The 20,502-nt window shown below is 35.8% G+C and overlaps 1 protein-coding gene across 2 annotated transcripts in view; it reads left to right on the plus strand.

Annotated features, from left to right (window-relative positions):
- The window catches only part of LOC150110457 (methionyl-tRNA formyltransferase, mitochondrial), a 207,819-nt gene extending 190,452 nt beyond the window's left edge, over positions 1-17,367 (plus strand). For both annotated transcript variants that reach the window (XM_090393962.1, XM_090393969.1), the window contains exon 10: positions 17,208-17,367. In XM_090393962.1, the coding sequence (XP_090250088.1) occupies positions 17,208-17,360 (153 nt within the window). In that variant the 3' untranslated portion in view covers positions 17,361-17,367. The remainder of the gene's footprint in view (positions 1-17,207) is intronic.
- Positions 17,368-20,502: the final 3,135 nt, after the last annotated feature.

Genomic DNA, 20,502 nt, shown 5'->3' on the forward strand with positions numbered 1-20,502 from the left:
CTTTTCACCCCAAAATGCATAACCTTACATTTTGCCACATTAAACTGACATCCATTCTCCTTAGCCCAGACCTCCAATCTATCCAAATCATCCTGCAAAATTTTGACGTCATCTGCATTCACTATTGCCCTACCCAACATCGCATCATCCGCAAACAAATGAACTGTTCCTCTCAGATCATTTCCTATATCATTTATGAACAAATTAAACAGCAGTGGTCCAAGAACAGATCCTTGTGGCACACCACTAGTCACAGGCCGTCTTGTGGACTCTACTCCCGAGTAAACCACTCTCTGATATCTCTCCGTCAACCACCCTCCTATCCATCTCACCAACCCTATGTCCATTCCCATATGCTGCAATTTACTGATTAGAATTCCATGTGGAATCCTGTCAAAGGCCTTGGCAAGGTCCAGTAGAATCACCGTAAACCCATTACCCTTATCCAGTTCAGCCGTCACGGTGTTATAATACGTGAGCAAGTTACTGAGGCATGTACCCTTCACAAAACCATGCTGTCCCCGATACAGTATCCCATTTTCTTCTATCCAATCTTATATTTTCCTCTTGACTATTTTCTCTAAGACCTTGACAATGATTCCTGATATGCTAATCGGTCGGTAATTTACAACAGCAGTCTTGGAACCACCTTTATGCAGTGGAACTATTTTCCCCTCTTTCCACCCGCTCGGGACTAACCCAGACCCGAGACTCAAATTAAACAAAATGGTCAAGGGTACTGACAATTCTTTAGCTGCTTCTCGTACAACACGAGCTGGTATACCATCCAATCCCACAGATGTATTGACATTGAGGTTATGCAATAGACTACTCACCTCCACTTCATTAACCACAATTCCCGTATAATCTACTGGGTTATTCGTTTCTGCAATGTCACCACCTGGATGATATACTTTTGCAAAGTGCTCACTCAGTAACTCAACTATCTCAACTGATTCAGTTACCTCCCTACCATCGGCATTCTTTAAAATCAATCTGCCATGTACATTTTTCCTTTTACTTGCTACATATCTAAAAAACTGTTTAGGATTCTCTTTAGCCTGCATGGCCAATGTTCTTTCGTAATCCTTTTTTGCTTTTCTTACCACACTCGTCACCCTTCTGGCCTGCGCTTTATACCGTTCATGTGCCTGCCGGTCACCCTTCTCCTTAAATTCCCTCCATAGTTGTTTCTTTTTTTGCAACTCAAGCTTAATGGTGTTATTCATCCATTTAACCCCTACTTGATTTATTATTCGGACTCTAGGTATACAGACAGCCATTGCTTCATGCAAGCACTTCTTAACTACCTCCCATGCACTATCAACTTCTAGTCCTTGCAGTTGTACATGCCATGGCACTGAACCAATCAAACTCCTAAGCTTGTCATACTTTCCAGCCCGATAATTCCACATGTACCCTGTCTTAATTGAAAATTCTACACCTTTAGCCACCTCCCAAGTTAAGACCCTATGATCACTCTCACCGATTGGTGGCAATGTGGTCATATTTGTTACAGCCAAATCCTCAGATGTAATTACTAGGTCAAGCACTCTCTGACCCCTAGTATTTTCCATTACATGCTGTCGTAGATAGTTATCCCTTGATAACCGCATAAAATCCAGTTCCTTCCTCCCGTGTGTCCTCTCCTCACTCCAATCAATGCGACCATAGTTGAAATCTCCCATAATAATCACCCTCCTTCCACCCATTTCTTCTATTTGCTTGTGCATACTGTCACCACCATCTTTTCCATCACCTGGTCTATAGCATCACCCAATTGTATATTTAGTTCTGCTAGCCACAATCTCACACCAAATGGCCTCAAATGTGCTCTTTTCTCTATCCTGCAATTCAACTTCTATTCTCCTTGGCTGGAGCTCGTCAGCTATCATCAACAATACTCTTCCCCCCATTTTATTCTCTCTGTCATTCCTGAACACACTATACCCATCACATTCAATCCCACTAGTTATATCATCTACAGTCAGCCATGTTTCACTAATACCTATAACCTGTGGTCTGGAAGTGCCAACCATGGCCAAAAACTTTTCCTTCTTGTTCCTAATACTCCTAGTATTAGTGTACATAAATTTAAGACCCCCATTAGCCCCAACCCTACCTTGATGCCTTATATTAACTATCCCACTCAGATTTGTTGTCCTTATTTGCTCTGGCATATTATATTCATTCTTACATTCAACTGCCTCCATAAGGACTGTATCTCTACTCCCCCCCCTAACAAATCTAGTTTCCCTGAATTTGCACATCCACTACATTCAGCAACACTTTCTCAAGTCTTCTTACACCGTAACCATTCAAATGCAAGCCATCCATCTTATATAGATCCTTTCGCCCATCAAACTCACTCCACACATCCACAAATTCCACACCACTCGTCATACATAACCCACGCATAAAGTCATTTGCAATTATAGCCCTCCTTTTAAACATTTCACTGTCATACCGTGGCAAAAGACTAATCATTCTAACTCTCTCACTCTTTTCTTTTGCTACCTCAAACAATTCATTCAGGTCTTCTATCATTTCCATTTTATCTCCTTTCAAATCATTCGTACCTGCCACAACAATCATTTCTTTCACCCTTTCCTTTTGCTCTCTAATAGACGCAGTTACGTCCTTTATGGTCGCACCAGGTTGGTACGATTTTGTCAAATCCTCTACTAACACACCTCGTACTAACGAGTCTCCATACAGCACTCTATCCTTCATTTTGTTCATGTTCACATTCATACGTCTATTTTTCCTGTCATACCTTTTATTATTGGTTGGTTCATTCAGTCTACTTTTGTTCATGCACTCTAGCTGCTGTTTTGCTCTTTCTATCGCACTATTCAACAACGCGATCTCACTCAATGCGTCTATCTCATCTTTTTTGTTCTCTGAGAAACCATTTATACTATCATTCACACTTTCTACATTCACACTCTCACAATTTTCATGTACAACCTTGCCGTTTCTTGTCATATCCCTATTTCCTTCATTCTGAAGGTTGACAAAAATATCACACTCACGATCCGAAATACACTTCAATTCCGCATTCTCCCTACATTTTCTACACGCATTCAATCCTTTATTATCATCTAACCACACTCCGCAAAGCGTACATTTCACAGCTAGTACACTGACTCATTTCTTTTATGCTACCGTTCTTTGATAACGATGGCGAACCTTCATTACTGGCCGCCATTTTCCTTCGCACAGGTGCCATACTTATCTGTAACGTGTTTTGTCAAATTATACGTTATATCACACCAAAAATAGACGCACTAAAATACGCAAGGCAAACAAAACAAAACTACACAATATTAAGTAATTTGTATCGATAACTGAAAATGATACTTATCTTATCTGGAGCTTGCACGAACACTACTCATTACGAATTCATCTAGCGGCGACTTCCCGACATAGATTATGTTATAAAACACTTTAGTACACTAACCACACTAATAAAGCTCCAATAATATACCAAAATTAAACACTTAAGTCCATTAAATTGAATCCAAAACACCAATAAATCAACAAAAAACACAAATCTCTCAGGAGCTCTCCGATAGCACGTCCGTTCACCAGCTAGCCTCGACACTATATAGCAACCAAGACAAGAAGAAGCCCACAGGACTCTCATACCATATCTTAAATGCATCATTTTAATGTGTAGCAAAATTTATGAAAAAATACAAACTTCCCATCAACCAAATTGACAAACTGCTACTTGATGGTACCTGGCACCAGGATAGTAAAGATGCCAAAGATTTGGTATGATATTTTAAATAAAGTGAATTTTGTCAGCAAAATACTGCAGTCTTCATCTATGAATCTCCAACTTGCTTTAGATGCATTGAATGATCTAAATCAATTTTTAAATGATTATAGGTCTGATGAAACTTTCAAAGAAACTGTAGAAAGCTCAAAATTAATTGCAGCAAAATTTGACGCAAAATCTGTATTTTGTAGTAGAGTAGTAGATCACTAAGGCAACGTAAAAAGACAACACAATTTGATTACGAACATGAAAATATAGTAGATAATAAAATTTCATTCAAAGTAATTTTTTTTCTCTGCATAATAGATCAAACATTACATTCTTTGCAGGAAAGATTTACTTTATTAAAAGAACATATGAATTCATTTCAGTTTTTGTATTTGTTAAGTACTTCACAAAATAAAGAATATTTATTATCTTGTTGTAAAAAGTTATGACAAAAATTAACACATGAGAATCATTCAGACATCGACACAGGCGATTTATGCGAAGAAATTTTACACTGTCAACCATTTATTTCTAATTTTAAAAACTATACATATCAGATAATGTAGTATATTTATTCAAACGACTTAATCACAGTTTATCCAAACTTTCCGATTGCTCTTCGATTCTTTTGTCATTACCGGTATCTGTAGCATCTGCGGAATGGTCCTTTTCTAAACTTAAAATTATTAAAAACTACTTGCGCTCCACAACGGTACAAGACAGACTTTCAAATCTTGCCATTATATCAATAGAGTCAGATATTTTGGATCAACTTGATATACATGATATTATTCGAGAATTTTCATTAATGAAAACTAGAAAAGTTCAATTCACTAAGTGATTTTTCTTCCTGTTTAAATATTTATTTAACTATTTCTTTACCCAATAATGTTTAATATGTTCCTATTTTATATACTTGTAAGTTACTATTATTTATTTATTTTATCATTTATTTACTTTATTTTTTTCCAAATTATTTTGATTGTTTTTGTACCCTTGTATGTTTATTGTTTTTAATACATTTTTTTTTTTTGTAATTTCTGCTTTTTGTTCCATAAACTTATAATTAATATATTTTGTATTTCATTTTAACTCACTGATACATTTTTATAAAGTGATTTTTTATTGGGGGGGGGAGGGGTATAGCGGCGCCAACTAAAGGTTTGCACACAGGTGCCAGACACTACTGGCACGCCCCTGCCTGGCACATACCAAATACTATGTTTATGCAGCTTGTCTTACTATGGAAAAACAGGAAGATCTTCCAATAAACCTATCTCTGAAAATCAAGACCATATTTAGCTTATCAGTCCTCACAAATCTGGCCTGGCACAACATGGAATTAAAATTACTAGCCACAGGATCCGATGGGAAAGCACCAAGCTGCTACACAGATCCATATACACCTCCACATCAAATTTGAATAATCAAAGAAAATGCATTGAGTGATTTGCCATTCTAATTTATTGCATAGAAAATAATTATTACCAAATATGAATTAGCATAATTTAAAATCTATGTACTTTGTAGATTATATAAACACATAAAAATGTAACATAAATTATAAGCAAACTGTTATTTGAAAACATTCACAAAATTAGAATAATTTTTAACGTGGTTCAAAATATAAGAATAATGCAAAAATAAATCCACAAAAATTACAGTCAAAGGGAAACAACATGATAATTAGTACTTTGTTGCATTTCCCCCTTAGGTTTAGCAGTTCACAGTATTTTTTTATCAAAACATGCCCATATGGTCTTTAGACTAGAAACAAGTTCATTTTGTTCTCTTGGGGCAACTTCTTTTTTCTCTTCAAATTCTCATGGGGTTTAAATCTGGTGAGTTTGCTGGCCAAGGAATTACACTATTTTGCCTTTCTTTGAGCCATCAAGTAGGGTCTTGGAAGTGTGACAAGAAGCTGAATCTTGCTGTAAAAGGAAATCACCATCATATAAATCTTCCGATGCCGGTAACATATGCAAAGTGCTCAAGAATTTCTTGAACACTTTGCATATTTGCTCAAGAAGTCCATATAGAGGTTGCAAATTTCACTGCACGTTTCATGCATTCTTTATCAAATGCTTCTTAAGACACCAAACACGTATACCTTGATGATGATGATGATGGGACACACAAAACATACTTTCATTGCTAAAAAGTACTTTTTTCCAGTCCTTTTGATCCCACAACAGTCTTTGCTTACACCATCATGCTCTAGCTGCCTTTTACTTGGAAGTCATAAGCGACTTCGTCTTAGATACACGTGATTTAAAACCCAATTTGTGAAGTTGTCTCAACATCATAGATATAGACACATGCACTCCTAGTTCTTTCCATCTCCTGTGAAAATACCTTACACTTCAGAAGTGATTTTTCTTCATGATATTCTTAGATTTCCTCTCATCTCTTGATGTAGTTATTATTTTTTGACAGTTATTGTGGTGATTATTTTGAAAACTCCAGTTATTAGAACACTGTCTCAATACTCTAATCACACTTGCTTGAGACATTTCAATTCCTTAGCTATAAACTATTGAATTTGACCTTTGTGTAGAGACACCATATGAAACTTCTTAGCTTCTGATATGCCACTCGTTCAACCCATGTTTAGCAAATGATTAACTGAAATCCATGCTGAAATGATTTCTCACACAAGTCAGATTTGTAGCTACTGAAATATATGCTATTTCTATGTTCTCCTCAAAACCAATCGGAAAATTTGGAATATTCTAATATTTTGAACCATATTAAAAATTATTCTAATTTTGTGAATGTTTCCAAATAAGTTTTCTTATCATTTATATTACATTTTTGTGTGTTTACATGGTTATATAATCTAAAAGTAGTATGTAGATTTAGATGATGTTAATTCATATTTGGCAATAATTATTTTCTATGCAATAAATTAGAATTGCAAATCATTCAACACATTTTCTTTGATTATTCTAATTTTTTGATTCGGAGGTGTCTAAACATTATTATTTATGATCACTAACATTTGACCTTTATGGAGTCAGACTCATCGTGGGAGGTACACACTATTGCACACAATGCTCATCCAACCAGTGGTGGCCTCCAACGCTAGTAATCGCCGATACTTTTATAGTTTACTATATTCGGCATGAAACTCTCTGATTCCAATCTTTGAGTTTCTTATTCGGTTTTAAAACAATGTGGGATTTAATATCCCCTTAATTTAAATGATGTTTATATCACTGAAATGAAGCCTATTGGCTCTTTATATTTAAGTAACTTAATGTTGCACCTTTTTGACAACTTGTATAGCAGAGTATATAAGTTTTTTTTTGCTATACCCTTTGGTATATATATCTATTTGGTCTAGCTACTCACTGATGAAGCCTCAAAAAAGGCTGAAACCGGTCTGGGTAGTGACCTCCCACCATAATGTAATAACAGCATACATTTCCTAGGAAATGTGTTTTTATATTATGGAAAATACCAAGAATAGCGATCAGAACTTTACCACCTTTGCTGCGAGTTGCCCGAGATTGTACTATATACTAGGACTACTTGCATTAGCTCACACTAGTAATCGCCGATACTTTTATAGTTTACTATATTCGGCATTAAACTCTCTGTTTCCAATCTTTGAGTTTCTTATTCGGTTTTAAAACAATGTGGGATTTAATATCCCCTTAATTTAAATAGTTTTTTTTTTTTTTTAATACAGCACCCCCACTTAAAATTTTCACTGGCTGCCACTGCATCCAACCGTGATTTAAATTGATTGAATGTGTCTACACTCACAACACACTCAGGTAATGCATTCCACTCACCAACCACACATGCAAATAACTTACTCCTCACTCCTATGCTCACATCCCCTTATAGAGTTTTCAGTGATGGCCTCTTGTTCTACTCTCTTCACCCTCTCTCATTCTATATTCTGTGAAAATCTTTTCTTATGATTGAGGTTAGGTTCACTTCATGAACCTAACCTCAATCATAATGACTGCCTCACTATTCCAGAAGTGTGGGAAATGTTATCATCAGCTGTATTAAATAAATTTGTAATCTCTTATATTTTTGATTTATTTTCAACTCAATTGTTTTAACCCATGAACACGTGACTGTATACATAGTGTTTCCAATTAATACATGCGCTCTACTGTTTCTTTATTCAAATTTCTTATTGTTGTTCGCTGTTTGTACTGGTGATATGCAAGACAAAATATCTTCTTAATAAATTTAAATGTCATACACGTGTGATTCTATAGTCAAGGAGGAGAAGAATGCCATATAGAAATAAAAGGGTTATAATTCCATTGTACAAGGTCTTTATATATACAGAAATTTTGTCATCATTTTGGTTTTATGACAGGATGAATATATTTTGGAAAGGTCTAGAAAAACATAAATGTGTGTTGGTACTCTGCAAATGGCATGCCTAATGTCTGTCTTTATATCAACACTCCAACTTAAAGAGTGTGGGTGAGATGGGGAAAAAATTATAGGGAGATATTTCTATGAATTATATTACCTTGATGGAACTGCGTTTCACTCAGGATTTCTCCATGAGTGCAGGTTACAAAGATGCCTCCAACGATCTCGATCCTCTCTCTAAATTTCACTAGTGGATCTTCCCATCTTGTAGGTGGTCTTTCTGGTTTTCTCTTTATTCTTGGTTGCCAGTTGAGTATTCTGTATGTCCATCTGTTATCTGAGTCTGGCTATGTGACTTGCCCATCTCATCTTACTTTCATATACTGCAGTTACCACATCTTTTATGCCTGATCTCTTTCTTAGTTCCGTGTTTCTAACACGTTCCATTTTGCTGTTACAAATCTTACGTTCTATTGCACGTTGAGTTATTCTGAGAGTCTCTTCTTCTTTTCTTGTCATGTTCCGTGTTTCTGATGCATATGTAAGTGACGGAAGAATGTCACTATTAAATAGTTTTGCCTTTGCAGAGCTCTCAAGATTTGGATCAGTGTTTTGGAAGTGTTTCTTTTAGTCTGTTGAATGATAGCTTTTTCCTAGTTCTTCAGGTAAATTGTTATTCGTTTTTATTGTTTGCCCTAAGTAATTGTAGGAGTCAACTTGTTCTATAGGGATGTTATTAATACATAGGTGACTGTAACTTGTGTAGATGTTTTTGATCCATTTTTTTTTTTTTCTAGATTCATTTCTAAGCCTATCTTACTGCTGTTTGTGTATATTTTTTCACTCAGTTTTTCTAGGTCTTTTGAGTTGTGGGTTATCAGTACCAGATCATCGGCAAACATAAGGATTTGTAGTTTTTTTTGCCATCTCTGCTTATTCCTCCGTTTAGGTCTATTTTTTTAATGCTGGTAAATAGATTTGGGGAGATCACATCGCCTTGTCGAACCCATCTCTTTATATCTATATTTATAGGTTGATCAAATACAGTTATTTGTTTGGTCTGATTTTTGTTAATTTCTTTTATCATGTGGATGTAAGTAGGGTCAACATTTATTTCCAGTAAGGCACTGATGACTGCATTATGTTCTATGGTATCAAATGCTTTTTTAAAATCAATAAAGAGGAAACATAGAGGTATACGGTATTCTCTGCATTTTTCTATTAGTTGTGAAATGACCTGGATATGATCTATTGTGGAGAAGCCTCTTCTGAATCCTGCCTGCTCTCTACTGGAGTTGTCTTTGAGTGTGTTTTGGATTCTGTTCAGTATTACTCGGTTCATGATTTTATATATGTGAGAGATTGGACGATAGTTTTTTATGTCTTCCTTGTTCCCTTTTTTGAATAGAAGTATGGTTTTTGAGGTCTTCCATTCCTCTGGAATCTTTCTTTCTTTGAAGTACCATGTGAATCTGGCAGCCAAGGCTTTGAAAATAATTGGTCCACCTTGTTGGATTTCTTCAGCCTTAATATGATCAAGTCATGAGTTATATTATCCAACCATTTTTGAAAGTTGGAATATAGTTTTTTTTTTTTTTAACTCCTCTGGAAATTCAGTGATGGATTAGATTAGAATGAAAAAAGGATATAGATGTTATAGCTTTTTTTTCTTTTTTTCCCTACACATTGTCCCAATCAGTTGTTTTTGACCAAATTTGCAATATACTGTAGTTGTGTCTGTTGTTTCCAGAACTGTGGAGTCAGAAACAGTTCTTAGTTACTGGAGTCAGAGTTGGTAGAAATGTACTGACTCTGGCTACTAATGAATTTAAATTGTAATATAAATAATATATGTTAAAATTTCCTATTTCACAGATAACAATTTGATTGACCTATTTTTTTCAGGTTATATTTTCAGGATACATTTTAATTTCAAGTTCTTTGTAAATTTCAAAATAAATATATTTTATGATATATATATATACAGGGTGTTCGGGATAAATTTGACAGTTTCGTAAGGAAAAAGAAAATCTTCTTTGTATCTATTAAATTTAATGAATTGACAAAAAAACATTACAGGCAGAGTTAATTACAATACTATCAACAAGATTTACTCAAAATAACCACCATTAGCATCGATCACAGCTTCAATTCTGCTTCGGAACCTCGAACAAGCTGATGCTACAGTCTCCCTGGGAAGGGCCGCAAAAACTGTTTTAATTTTATCCATTAACTGGGCTTTTGTATTACTGGAAGTGCGATTGGTGTCTTTTTCAACTGCGCCCCATACAAAATAATCCATGGGGTTAAGGTCTGGGGAGTTTGGAGGCCAAACATTTGGACTGGTGAAGTCGTAGAAATTTTCAGACAACCATTTTTGACTTTTCCCAGAGGTGTGGCAAGGGGCCGAATCCTGCTGCCATACATACGGCCTACCATTGGCTACCCTTGTTATCCAGGGCTTGACTACAGTTAGCAACTCCACGAACAAAGCCCGAATTCCAATGCCAGGGTTCTTCAACACCTGTTCCTGCAGATTTGCGAGGAATTCTGCTGTACGAACGCAATCAGATCGTCTGCTAGGGATCTTTCTTCTTGCTACATCCTCGTAGTCACCATTGCAAGTCTCTAGTTCATGCCTGATTGTTTTTACTGTATTCAGGGAGCATTGGGCAGCAGTCGTAATATCCTTATTTTGATGGCGGGCACAAATCATCATGATACAAGTTATTCTCTTCCATGATCAGGTGGGTTCCAGCTATCCATCCTTTCTGACATCTTGTATATGAATGAAGAAGGGTCCAAACTTTTAAATGAAGAGAAGTGTGTGTTAATACATGTAACTTACGGAAAAATATAATTAATTATAAATATGTCAAATTTATCCCGAACACCCTGTATATATTAGTGAAAGCAGCATCCCATGAAAAAATTCACAATGGCAAAAAAAAAAAGTGTCAATGGTCTGCTGTTTTTGAACACTTTACAATAACAATAGATGGGAAATATAATATGTGTCAATGTATTATAGAAGATGGTGATTGTGAAAAAGCATGTGATGCAACAATTAGTAGTTTTTGTGGTTCTCATAAAAATGCACCTACAAGAGCATCAAATTTAAAAAGACACTTGCAGTGTTTTCATCCTAAAATGTTAAAATGACAGCAATAAAAGCATGGCTTCTACTTCAGAGCTAAAGAAAGATCAGAAATCTACTGGAGGCCAAACACAACTACCCAGATTCTTTACATCTGACAAAGTTATTGTAACAATGATGCTAAAAAAGTTTAAAAACCACAACATTGAAATAGTAGTGACGAATAGTGTACGTGTATCCTTTTTTTCACAATCAGCCTTTTTATGCTTAAATGGAGAAATAGCTAGAAAACTTGGAGTCAAAGGTACTATAAATTGAGGAGTCGGAGTTAAACGTTCTATGTACCAACTCCACAGCCCTGAAAAAAAAAAAGGCAAATTCTTCCACTGTATAAAGATGGTAATAAGGCTTTGGCTATAAATTATAGGCCTTTCAGTATATCTGGAGTTGTGATGAGGGTACTAGAGAGAGAGAGATTGGTGAGAAGTAGCATACAGAAATGGGTTGATAACAGTAGTATTCTCTGTGATTATCAGTATGGGTTTGTTAAAGAGAGAGAGAGATCATGTTTTACTAACATGTACTATAACAAGGTGAAAAACACCTTGGACAAAAAGGTGTCATACCTTATAAATTACTCTGGATTAGAGAATGTTGTATAAATGATGTTGGAAGTTTTTTCCACTTGGTTAGACTATAAATTATAAGGTGCGACACCTTTTGGCAACTCGTATAGGTAAATATGACTTCTGCATTGCTTCAACCTTGGTATTACCTCTGGGTCTTGCTCCCACTGAAGAGACCTCAATAAAGGTTGAAACCGGTCTGGGCAGTGACCCTCCCCATAATGCATAGCATTATACATGTCTGCAAGGAGATGTGCTTTGCATTATGGGAGATACTAAGGCAAGTGATGAGAAGTTTGTCCACCTTTGACACGAGTTGCCCCAGTCCTGAAGATACTTTGTTTGCTTACACTTGGATAAAGGATTAAACTAAATATATAATTTATAGGAAGGTGAGTGGTGTGCCACAGGGATAAATTTTGGGACCATTGTTGTTCAGTTTGTATATTGATATTGAGATGGGTTTAGATATGCAGATGATGCAAAATTGGGGGTGAGCAATGTAGAGTCAAGCAGTTGTTATGGAGATGAGAGGTGGTGGACAAGGGCCTGAATTTCAGGGGCCACATTGCACAAGTTGTGAAAATGCCAAAGATGCAAAGGATTCTGACATGCAGAAATAAGATTATGATGCTATTGTATAAGGCCTTGATCAAGCCTCATATATCATGCAGAGATTTTCCGGATTTTCATGGTGATGAGGATATGTTAGAGTTCAGAGAAGATTCATAAAGGTGGTCAGTGGTCTTTGGAATGTGACCTCTGCATTGGGACATGAGGACAGATTTAGAGAATGTAAATCGCAAACCCCTGTGAATAGGAAGCGGAGGGGAGGATACAATTGAGATAGTCAGGGGTTGTTATCAGGTTGACATAGAAGAGATTTTTCATAGAGTGGGAGAGGAGATAGAACAAGAGGCAATCCCTGTAAGGAAACTGTATAAGGAGAGTGTGAACAGAGAAGTGAGGAACCAGTTCTTTACACAAAGGGTGGTTGGTGAGTGGAATGCATTGCCTGAGTATATTGTGAATGTAGACACATGGAATCAGTTGGATGAGCTTTGTGTGAGATAGTGTGTACCTCCCATGATGCATCTCTGACTCCATGGAGGTCAGATGTTAATAATAATGTTGCAGACACACTTCAGGCTCATTGTTCAAAAGATTTCAACCAGTTTTAAGTATTTTACTTCTTCATATAAAAAAATGAATGATGTGTCATAAAAAAAGACAACTGATACAAAAATGAGCCAAGTACTCAAGGAACTGAGAGTACTGAGAGTTGGCTGCAATTTAGAAGAAACTGCTTGATTGATTTTATTGCATTTGAGAATGTAACTGTTGAGAATGTAAATTCCACTCTGCAATTCAAGTGGTCATAGTAGGAACAACAGTGTCGCTAATTGTTAAAAATAATTTCAATGAAACAGCTGCTTCTAAATTGCATCCAATCTGCTGTTCCTCAGTGATCTTTAGGTGCATTTTGCAAAATACATACACAGCTATGTTGGTAATTTTACATATTTTCAGATCCAAGTTATTCCAGAACTCAGGCTGGATATTATTATTAAGAATTAATCAGGGAGTTAATTCTATTCACACACCATTCTATGAGAGAAAAATCTAGCTCTCACCCTTTCTTGAAAGCATTCATTCTCAACTTCCTTTCTCTACCCCCTAAAGATGAAAAATTCCATCTACTGATATCCTGTACGACCCTTTCATAAGTTTGTAAGTCTCAATCATATATTCCTCTTTTTCCTGTTTGCTAGTGCCTGCAGTCCACAAACTCTGTCTTCATAACCAGTATTCCACAAATTCTCAATCTGTCTTCATAATCTGTATTCTACAAATTCTCAACTGTTTTAATTTTTAACTCTGCTTTGCACTTTCTCCACTGTATCAGAATCACCACAGAAACCAGACCTGCATACAATAGTCCATGTACAATTATCCTCCAAGTTGTATTTGTAATCTTTGATCTATGGTCCTTGAATTTTCAACTTCCCATCTACTAAAACTCCAAGATCCCTAGCCTGATCAGTGTATTCTAACATAAACCTACCAATATAATATGACATTGGAGATCTCATCACATGAAAGTGCATGACTGCACATTTGCTAACATTGAACTGATAGCTATTTTTGTACGCCCACAATTCCAGCCTGTTCATATCATTCTGCAAGTGCTGCATTCTTGACTACTCTGCCTGTCTTTGTAACAACGGCGAATAGCTGTATGTTTCCTGTCAAATCCTTCCCAATGTCATTAATGGATCGGGGACTGATCCTTGTGGTACACCACTGGTCACCTTAAATCTTGCAGACTCACGTTCCCCATATACCACTATTTGATATCTGTTAGTCAGTCATCCTCTTATCAAGGAGAGTGTTAAAAATTAAGACAGTTGAGAATTTGTAGAATACAGATTGAGAATTTGTGGAATACAGGTTATGAAGACAGAGTTTGTGGACTGCAGACACTAGCAAACAGAAAAAAAGAGGGATATACAATTGAGACTTACAAACTTATGAATGGGTCATAGAAAATATCAGTAGATGGAATTTTTCATTTTATTGGGGGGGGGGGGAGAAAGGACAAGAGGAAATCCTTGGAAGTTGAGAATGAATGCCTTCAAGAAAGGGTTGGAGCTAGATTTTTCTCTCATAGAGTGGTGTGTGATTAGAATTGACTACCATTAGAGATGCAAAATCTATATTTTGCAATGAATTTGGAGTGCACAGGGAGATGCTGTGAGTATTGTAAAAAAAATTACTTCAAATCTTAAGTGCTGTAGAACATTTAACTGGTGAAGAAGAAAATAGTTACCAGGTCAGATGCTGGCCTGCTGCTTGTTGCATTACAGTCATTTTCCTTCCTGTGGGAATCCGTCCTACTAGAAATTAACAACATACAAGTCTACCTCCAAACCAAAGGATTGAATATACTACAATGTGACATAAACCTCGTGCTTTAAAAGCAATTTTAACTGAAAATAAGGATGAATTAGTTAACAATTCAGTAGCTTACGCCAAAGAAATTTGGATTATCTGGGGATAGTCATGGATCGTCAGTGTAGAAAGAATAAACTGATGGCAGGTGAAGAATCATGAGATGATGAATTGTCATATGAAACTGAGTTGAGGAGAGAAATGTTTTTTTTTTTTTTCACTGGACAGAGTGATCCAAGAAGTCACCATATCATTTCAACAGCTTCATGTTCTTGCTGAAAAATATGTCTTCCTTACTCCATCGAATCTTTTGAATGATAAATACAAATGTCAACTAAATCATGATCATGATGACATTCATAAGGAAGAGTTCCTCTTTGAGAGAAAAAGACTTCAGAGTTTTATTCTGTTTGCTGCTATGCAAGACGAAACAGAGACGTGGAAGGACAGTCCCTTTCAACTTTTACAGTTTATTCTAAAATACAGTCTCGAGAACTTAGTTCCAAATATCGTAATACGAATTTTCCTCACAAGTGCTGTAAGTGTTGCTAGCTGGGAGAGAAATTTTTCTAAATTAAAATTGATTAAGAATTATCTAAAATCTATATTGAGTACCTTGCGTTTAAGAAATCTTGCCATACTGACTATAGAAGCGACTGAGTGATGAAATAGACTTCAACAATGTCATCAATTTTGCTAACAGAAAAGCAAGAATGTTGGAATTAAAGTTTAAAACACTGTTTATTTTTTAGTTTCCCTATACGTGGTTTTGACTTTTTGTAGTATTTTTGGTTTGTATTGAGAGGGGCAGCAAACTCAGGGACTTCCCTGGGTGGCAAAAGATCTAGCTAAGCCACTGATGTGGTATTTTCTCTCTGAAGCTATTCAATACGCTACAATTATATGGTGTCAATGGGGCATTATATTAAGCAATACTTAGTCTTTATTTGAGTTGTAAGTCGGCAGTTAGAATTGAAGGATGTACAGGAAGATGGTTTTAATGTTAAATCTGGTGTGAGACAAGGATGTACATTATCTATATGGATCACATTATGAAGGAAAGTGGTATTAAACATGATATCAGAATTGGAGATGTTAATGTCAGCTCTTTGCTTTATGCGGACGATATTATACTTCTGAATAAATCCGCTACTAGTTTGCAAGATTCCCTGACTAAATTGAATAACTGTTGTAATAGATATGGTATGAAGGTCAGCATTAAAAAAGGCAAAGACAATGAAAATAGGTAGAATTGTTGAAAATGTCAACTGTGTTGTGAACGGGGAACCTGTGGAACAAGTAAAACATTTCAGCTACTTAGGCACGATTTTTAGTGAAGATGATAAATTAAATATGGAAATAGACAACAGAATCAACAAAGCTAGTATGGTAGGAAGTCAATTGAATAAATTCCTATGGAATAAGAGAGAAATTAGTCAGAACACTAAATTAGCTGTATACAAGACAGTGTTCAAACCAGTTTTAACTTATGGATCTGAGAGCTGGGTCAGAAGTAAAACACTTGACCAAAGACTAGAGACCACAGATATGAGAGTCCTGAGAAAGATTAGAGGCGTGAACAGATGGCATCAATGGCAAGATTATATTAAAAACGAGGATATTAAGAAAGAACTTGACATTATCGGCATCCAGGAGTGCGTTAGTAGAGCTAATCTCAGGTGGTATGGTCACTTAAACAGAATGGGCAAGGAAAGATTAGCAAAACAAGTGTTCTCTGCCAGGTTGGCAGGAAAACCACCCAGAGGAAGACCAAGATCTAGGTGGATTGATATGGTACAATGTGCCTTAGATGATAGAAATATAAGATCTGATAATGTTGGAGTCTTGACAAGTAACAGACTGATTTGGAGGAAAATTGTAGATAGGAAGTTAGTAATGATGTAAATTTTTCATGTAGTACTATCATATCTTGTACACCCCTTGAGGGTACATGTCAGGAATCTGATTTGATGATGATGAACTTTGAAATTTTTTTTTTTTTCTTTCCACAAAACAAGCATACTGATCAGAAGAACACACATAATTAACAAACATAATGCACTGGCCTTGGCTGTAATTCTAAAAAAAAAAAAAAAAGATATGGGCTGAATTTTTTTTTTTTTTTTTTCATTCTCTAGAGAGAAAAGTTTTCTGATTAACTTCCTTAGGTAGCATTAACATTGAAAAAGAAAAAAAAATCTAAGCATTACTTACTAGGCTAATAGTATAGGAAAGTTAAGGCGGATAGCAGATGAAACCAGTCAAACAAAGACTCAATAGTATTATAGAAGTTAGAGCAAACCACCCATAATGTTGAGCCATTTGAACGTTCAGTGGTAATCTGAAAATAACAATTTACATTAGCCATGTCCTGTTGTTAATTACAGTGTAATATTTATTTTTCTTTCAGGATGGCTGGGTTGGATTTAATGCTGTAATAATGGCTGGACGAAAAAAACTTTCAGCACAAGATTTTTATAATGGTTTTCTCTCAAAGGTCTCTACAAAATATCACAGATTTTGTAGCAAAGAAAAAAATGGTAAATTAATAAAAAATATATGAAAGAAAATCAGTGTGTTAATTTGTTAAATTCAACATTCCATCATCCACTATAGTTTACAAATATCAGTAACATTTTTTAATACTATAAATATTTTTCATGCTTACATAAGATGAAGTTGATATGCTCAAGAATTTTTAATCTCTTTTCTTTAATTTTGTAAAATGTGAATAAGTTGTGAAACATTCAAGAATTTTTTCCCTAGAGGACAAAAAAAAAAAAAAGAATGAACTGACTCCTACTATTAGTTAATAGAAAACATAGACCACATATTTTTAAAATGTGCACAGAAGTCTTCAAATTAAATGTATTTATCATATGTTCAGCTACCTCTTAAACACTCCTTTGGCATTTTAAAATCTAGAATGTTTTTTTTTTAGCTATTATGCATGTTGACATGTTATTGATACTAATCATCAATCTCTCTAAAGATGCACTTACTCGTAAATCACTGAGAATTTTTCCCTTTTTTTTCTTCCCTCTGTATCAAATTACTGCCAAATGTTTTTTTTTCCTTTTCATCTCTGGAATACTAACATGGCAATAGACTCAAACATTCATGTGTCAAGTATCAGGAGGACATCATGTTAGAGGTTTAATGGAGTACTGACAGCATTAAGAAAGGATTAAAAACTAATTTTAATGCTTCTAATATTTTGTCTCAATCACTGAGACATCTTCAGGGTGTACAAATAACACTTGTAACATACTACTCAGTGAAACATGTGGCTATGATTCTCAAGTCCTATCTAGGCAGTGCACCCTCTATGGGCATTTGTAGGCAGCCTAGGATGTAAATTGGGACATCTGATGATAAACGTTTCCCAAATTTTGGGAAGTTTTTTGCACCTGTATTTGTTAAATTTTGTCTGATTTCTGATTGCTGCTGCTGATTTCAAAACTAGTCTTTCTTTTTTTAAATTTAGTGCAATTGAGCATGGTGGTTTTCTTCCAGAATATCCTGTGAGCGGTATCCAATACATGGTCTGCAAGACCAGACTGACCATAGTCGTAATTGCAGATGGCAGTTTTGTGTTCATCTAAATGGATGTAGCTCATCTATCTGTCTGTCTGAAGTAAGCCAATTTGCAAGAACAGGGTACTTTATACGTATACTCCAGGCACTGAGAGAGGAGGGAGCTGATCTTTGCTACAACCGATAAGGTTAGCAAGTTTCCAGTGGAGCTAAAAGTTATGTACAGGTCATACTTTTTTAAAGATGGCCATTTTTTCCAATGTACCCCAGATGTAGGGGATGGTGATGGAATTTCTGAGGATTGGGGGGTAGTGATTAGTTTTTTTTTAATTCTGTAAGTACTGTAGCTATTGGATCAGAAGGTGTTGTGTATCTGGCTGAGTTCAGTTGAAAAAGAGGTTCCACTGGAACAAAGACTGTAGGCTCTATTCGTTAGAGTTTTATTGATTCCATATTGTTGGTAGAGGTGGTGGTGGTGGGAGAGTTTGTGAATGTATCTGCCTATGCGAGTGGGTTTTCTGTATGCAGTGAAGGAGATTTTACCATTTGGAATGCATGTCACTAAGATATCTAGGAAGGGTAAACTATTATTATTTTCCTTTTCCATTGTATACTGGATTCTTAAATGTAGATTATTGACTGTCAGAGGAAGGAGTCTGATGTGTTTAGGCCATGAGACCAAATAGAGAACACATCATCTACATATCTTAGCTAAATTAGAAGGTTTGAGGGAGGCTGAGTTCATGGCTCATTGTTCAAAGTATTCCATGTAAAAATTGGCAAGTTGGGGGGGGGGGGAGGTGAGAGGGGTAAACCCATAGCATTTCACTGTATCTGTTTGTAAATTTTGACCCTCCAAGAAAAATAACCAGAACTGATGGCAAATAAAGAGATCCAAGATATCTGAAGGAAAAACGTCCTAATTCCTAAAAAAGCAAGCATATCAAAAAGTATAATATTCTGTGCAATTCTAAATCACAACTGCAAATTCAGCCTTTCCATACTGCAGTGAGTCTTTGAAAAGGCTCAATGAAAATGAAAAGGTAAGCCTCAGCCACAATTTTGCCTTTGCACTGAAAGAAGTGCTGGTACTAGACTAATGTACAATGTAGAACAGGGAATCTGTCACTTAGTTCCAAAAATAGCCAACAACATCATCATCATCATCGGACTTGACATTGCCAATATGGTCTTTCAATCTTTGCCTCCAAAAAAAGTAATTATCTTTTGGCCAATTTGCTGCTCTCAGAGTTATGAAAAGATAAAAGTATTGTTATCACCAGAATGGATGAGGGTAATGTCACTGTCATTACTCTCATCTGTTATATAATTTGAATACACGAGTAATATAATTGGAATATAAGTGGAAAATGGATGATATTCCCCAAGACTGCTCTACCTATATCCTACCAAAACGCAGGTTAAAAAAATTAAAAAGCCTACTTAAAACAGTATCTTAATGGACACCTGACATCACAAAAAAAAAAAAAAAACTTAAACCCTTTGGTTCTTGCCCCCCCCGATAATCAATTCCACATAAGACCCATAGTAGATGTCACTCATGCTTCGTGTTACAAATTCTCAAAACAGCTGGGCTGGCAAACTTTCTTACCCCACGTACTAGTTTTAACCAATCCTATATAAAAAAAACTCTACCCATTTTAAAACCTCAGTCGAAAATCTAACTTCAAATAACACATATATATTGGTAAACTTTGACATCACCTCATTGTTCACCAATATTCCCTTGAATTGTTAAAAAACATTTTTCCTTCAAATAACTTAGATCTCTTTCCCTTTGCCATCAATTCTGGTTATTTTTCTTGGAGGAACAAAATTTACAAATAGATAGAGGGAACTGCTATGGGTTTACCCCTCTCACCCCCATTTGCCAATTTTTACATGGAAAACTTTGAAAAACGAGCCATGGACTCAGCCTCCTTCAAACCTTCTATCTAGCTAAGATAGGTAGATATCTTAGCTAGATAGAAGTGTTCTCTATTTGGTCTCATGGCCCAGGCATGTTAGACTCCTTCCTCTGACAGCTCAATAATCTACATATAACAATCCAGTTTATGGTGGAAAAGGAAAATAATAATAGTTTACCCTTCTGAATGGTAATATCTACTTCACTGCATACAGAAAACCCACTCACATAGGCATATATA

This window comes from Typopeltis vanoorti, chromosome 1, assembly GCF_054136105.1.
Source record: "Typopeltis vanoorti isolate ZY-2024b chromosome 1, IOZ_Tvanoo_1.0, whole genome shotgun sequence".
NCBI classification, from domain to species: Eukaryota; Metazoa; Arthropoda; class Arachnida; order Uropygi; family Thelyphonidae; genus Typopeltis; species Typopeltis vanoorti.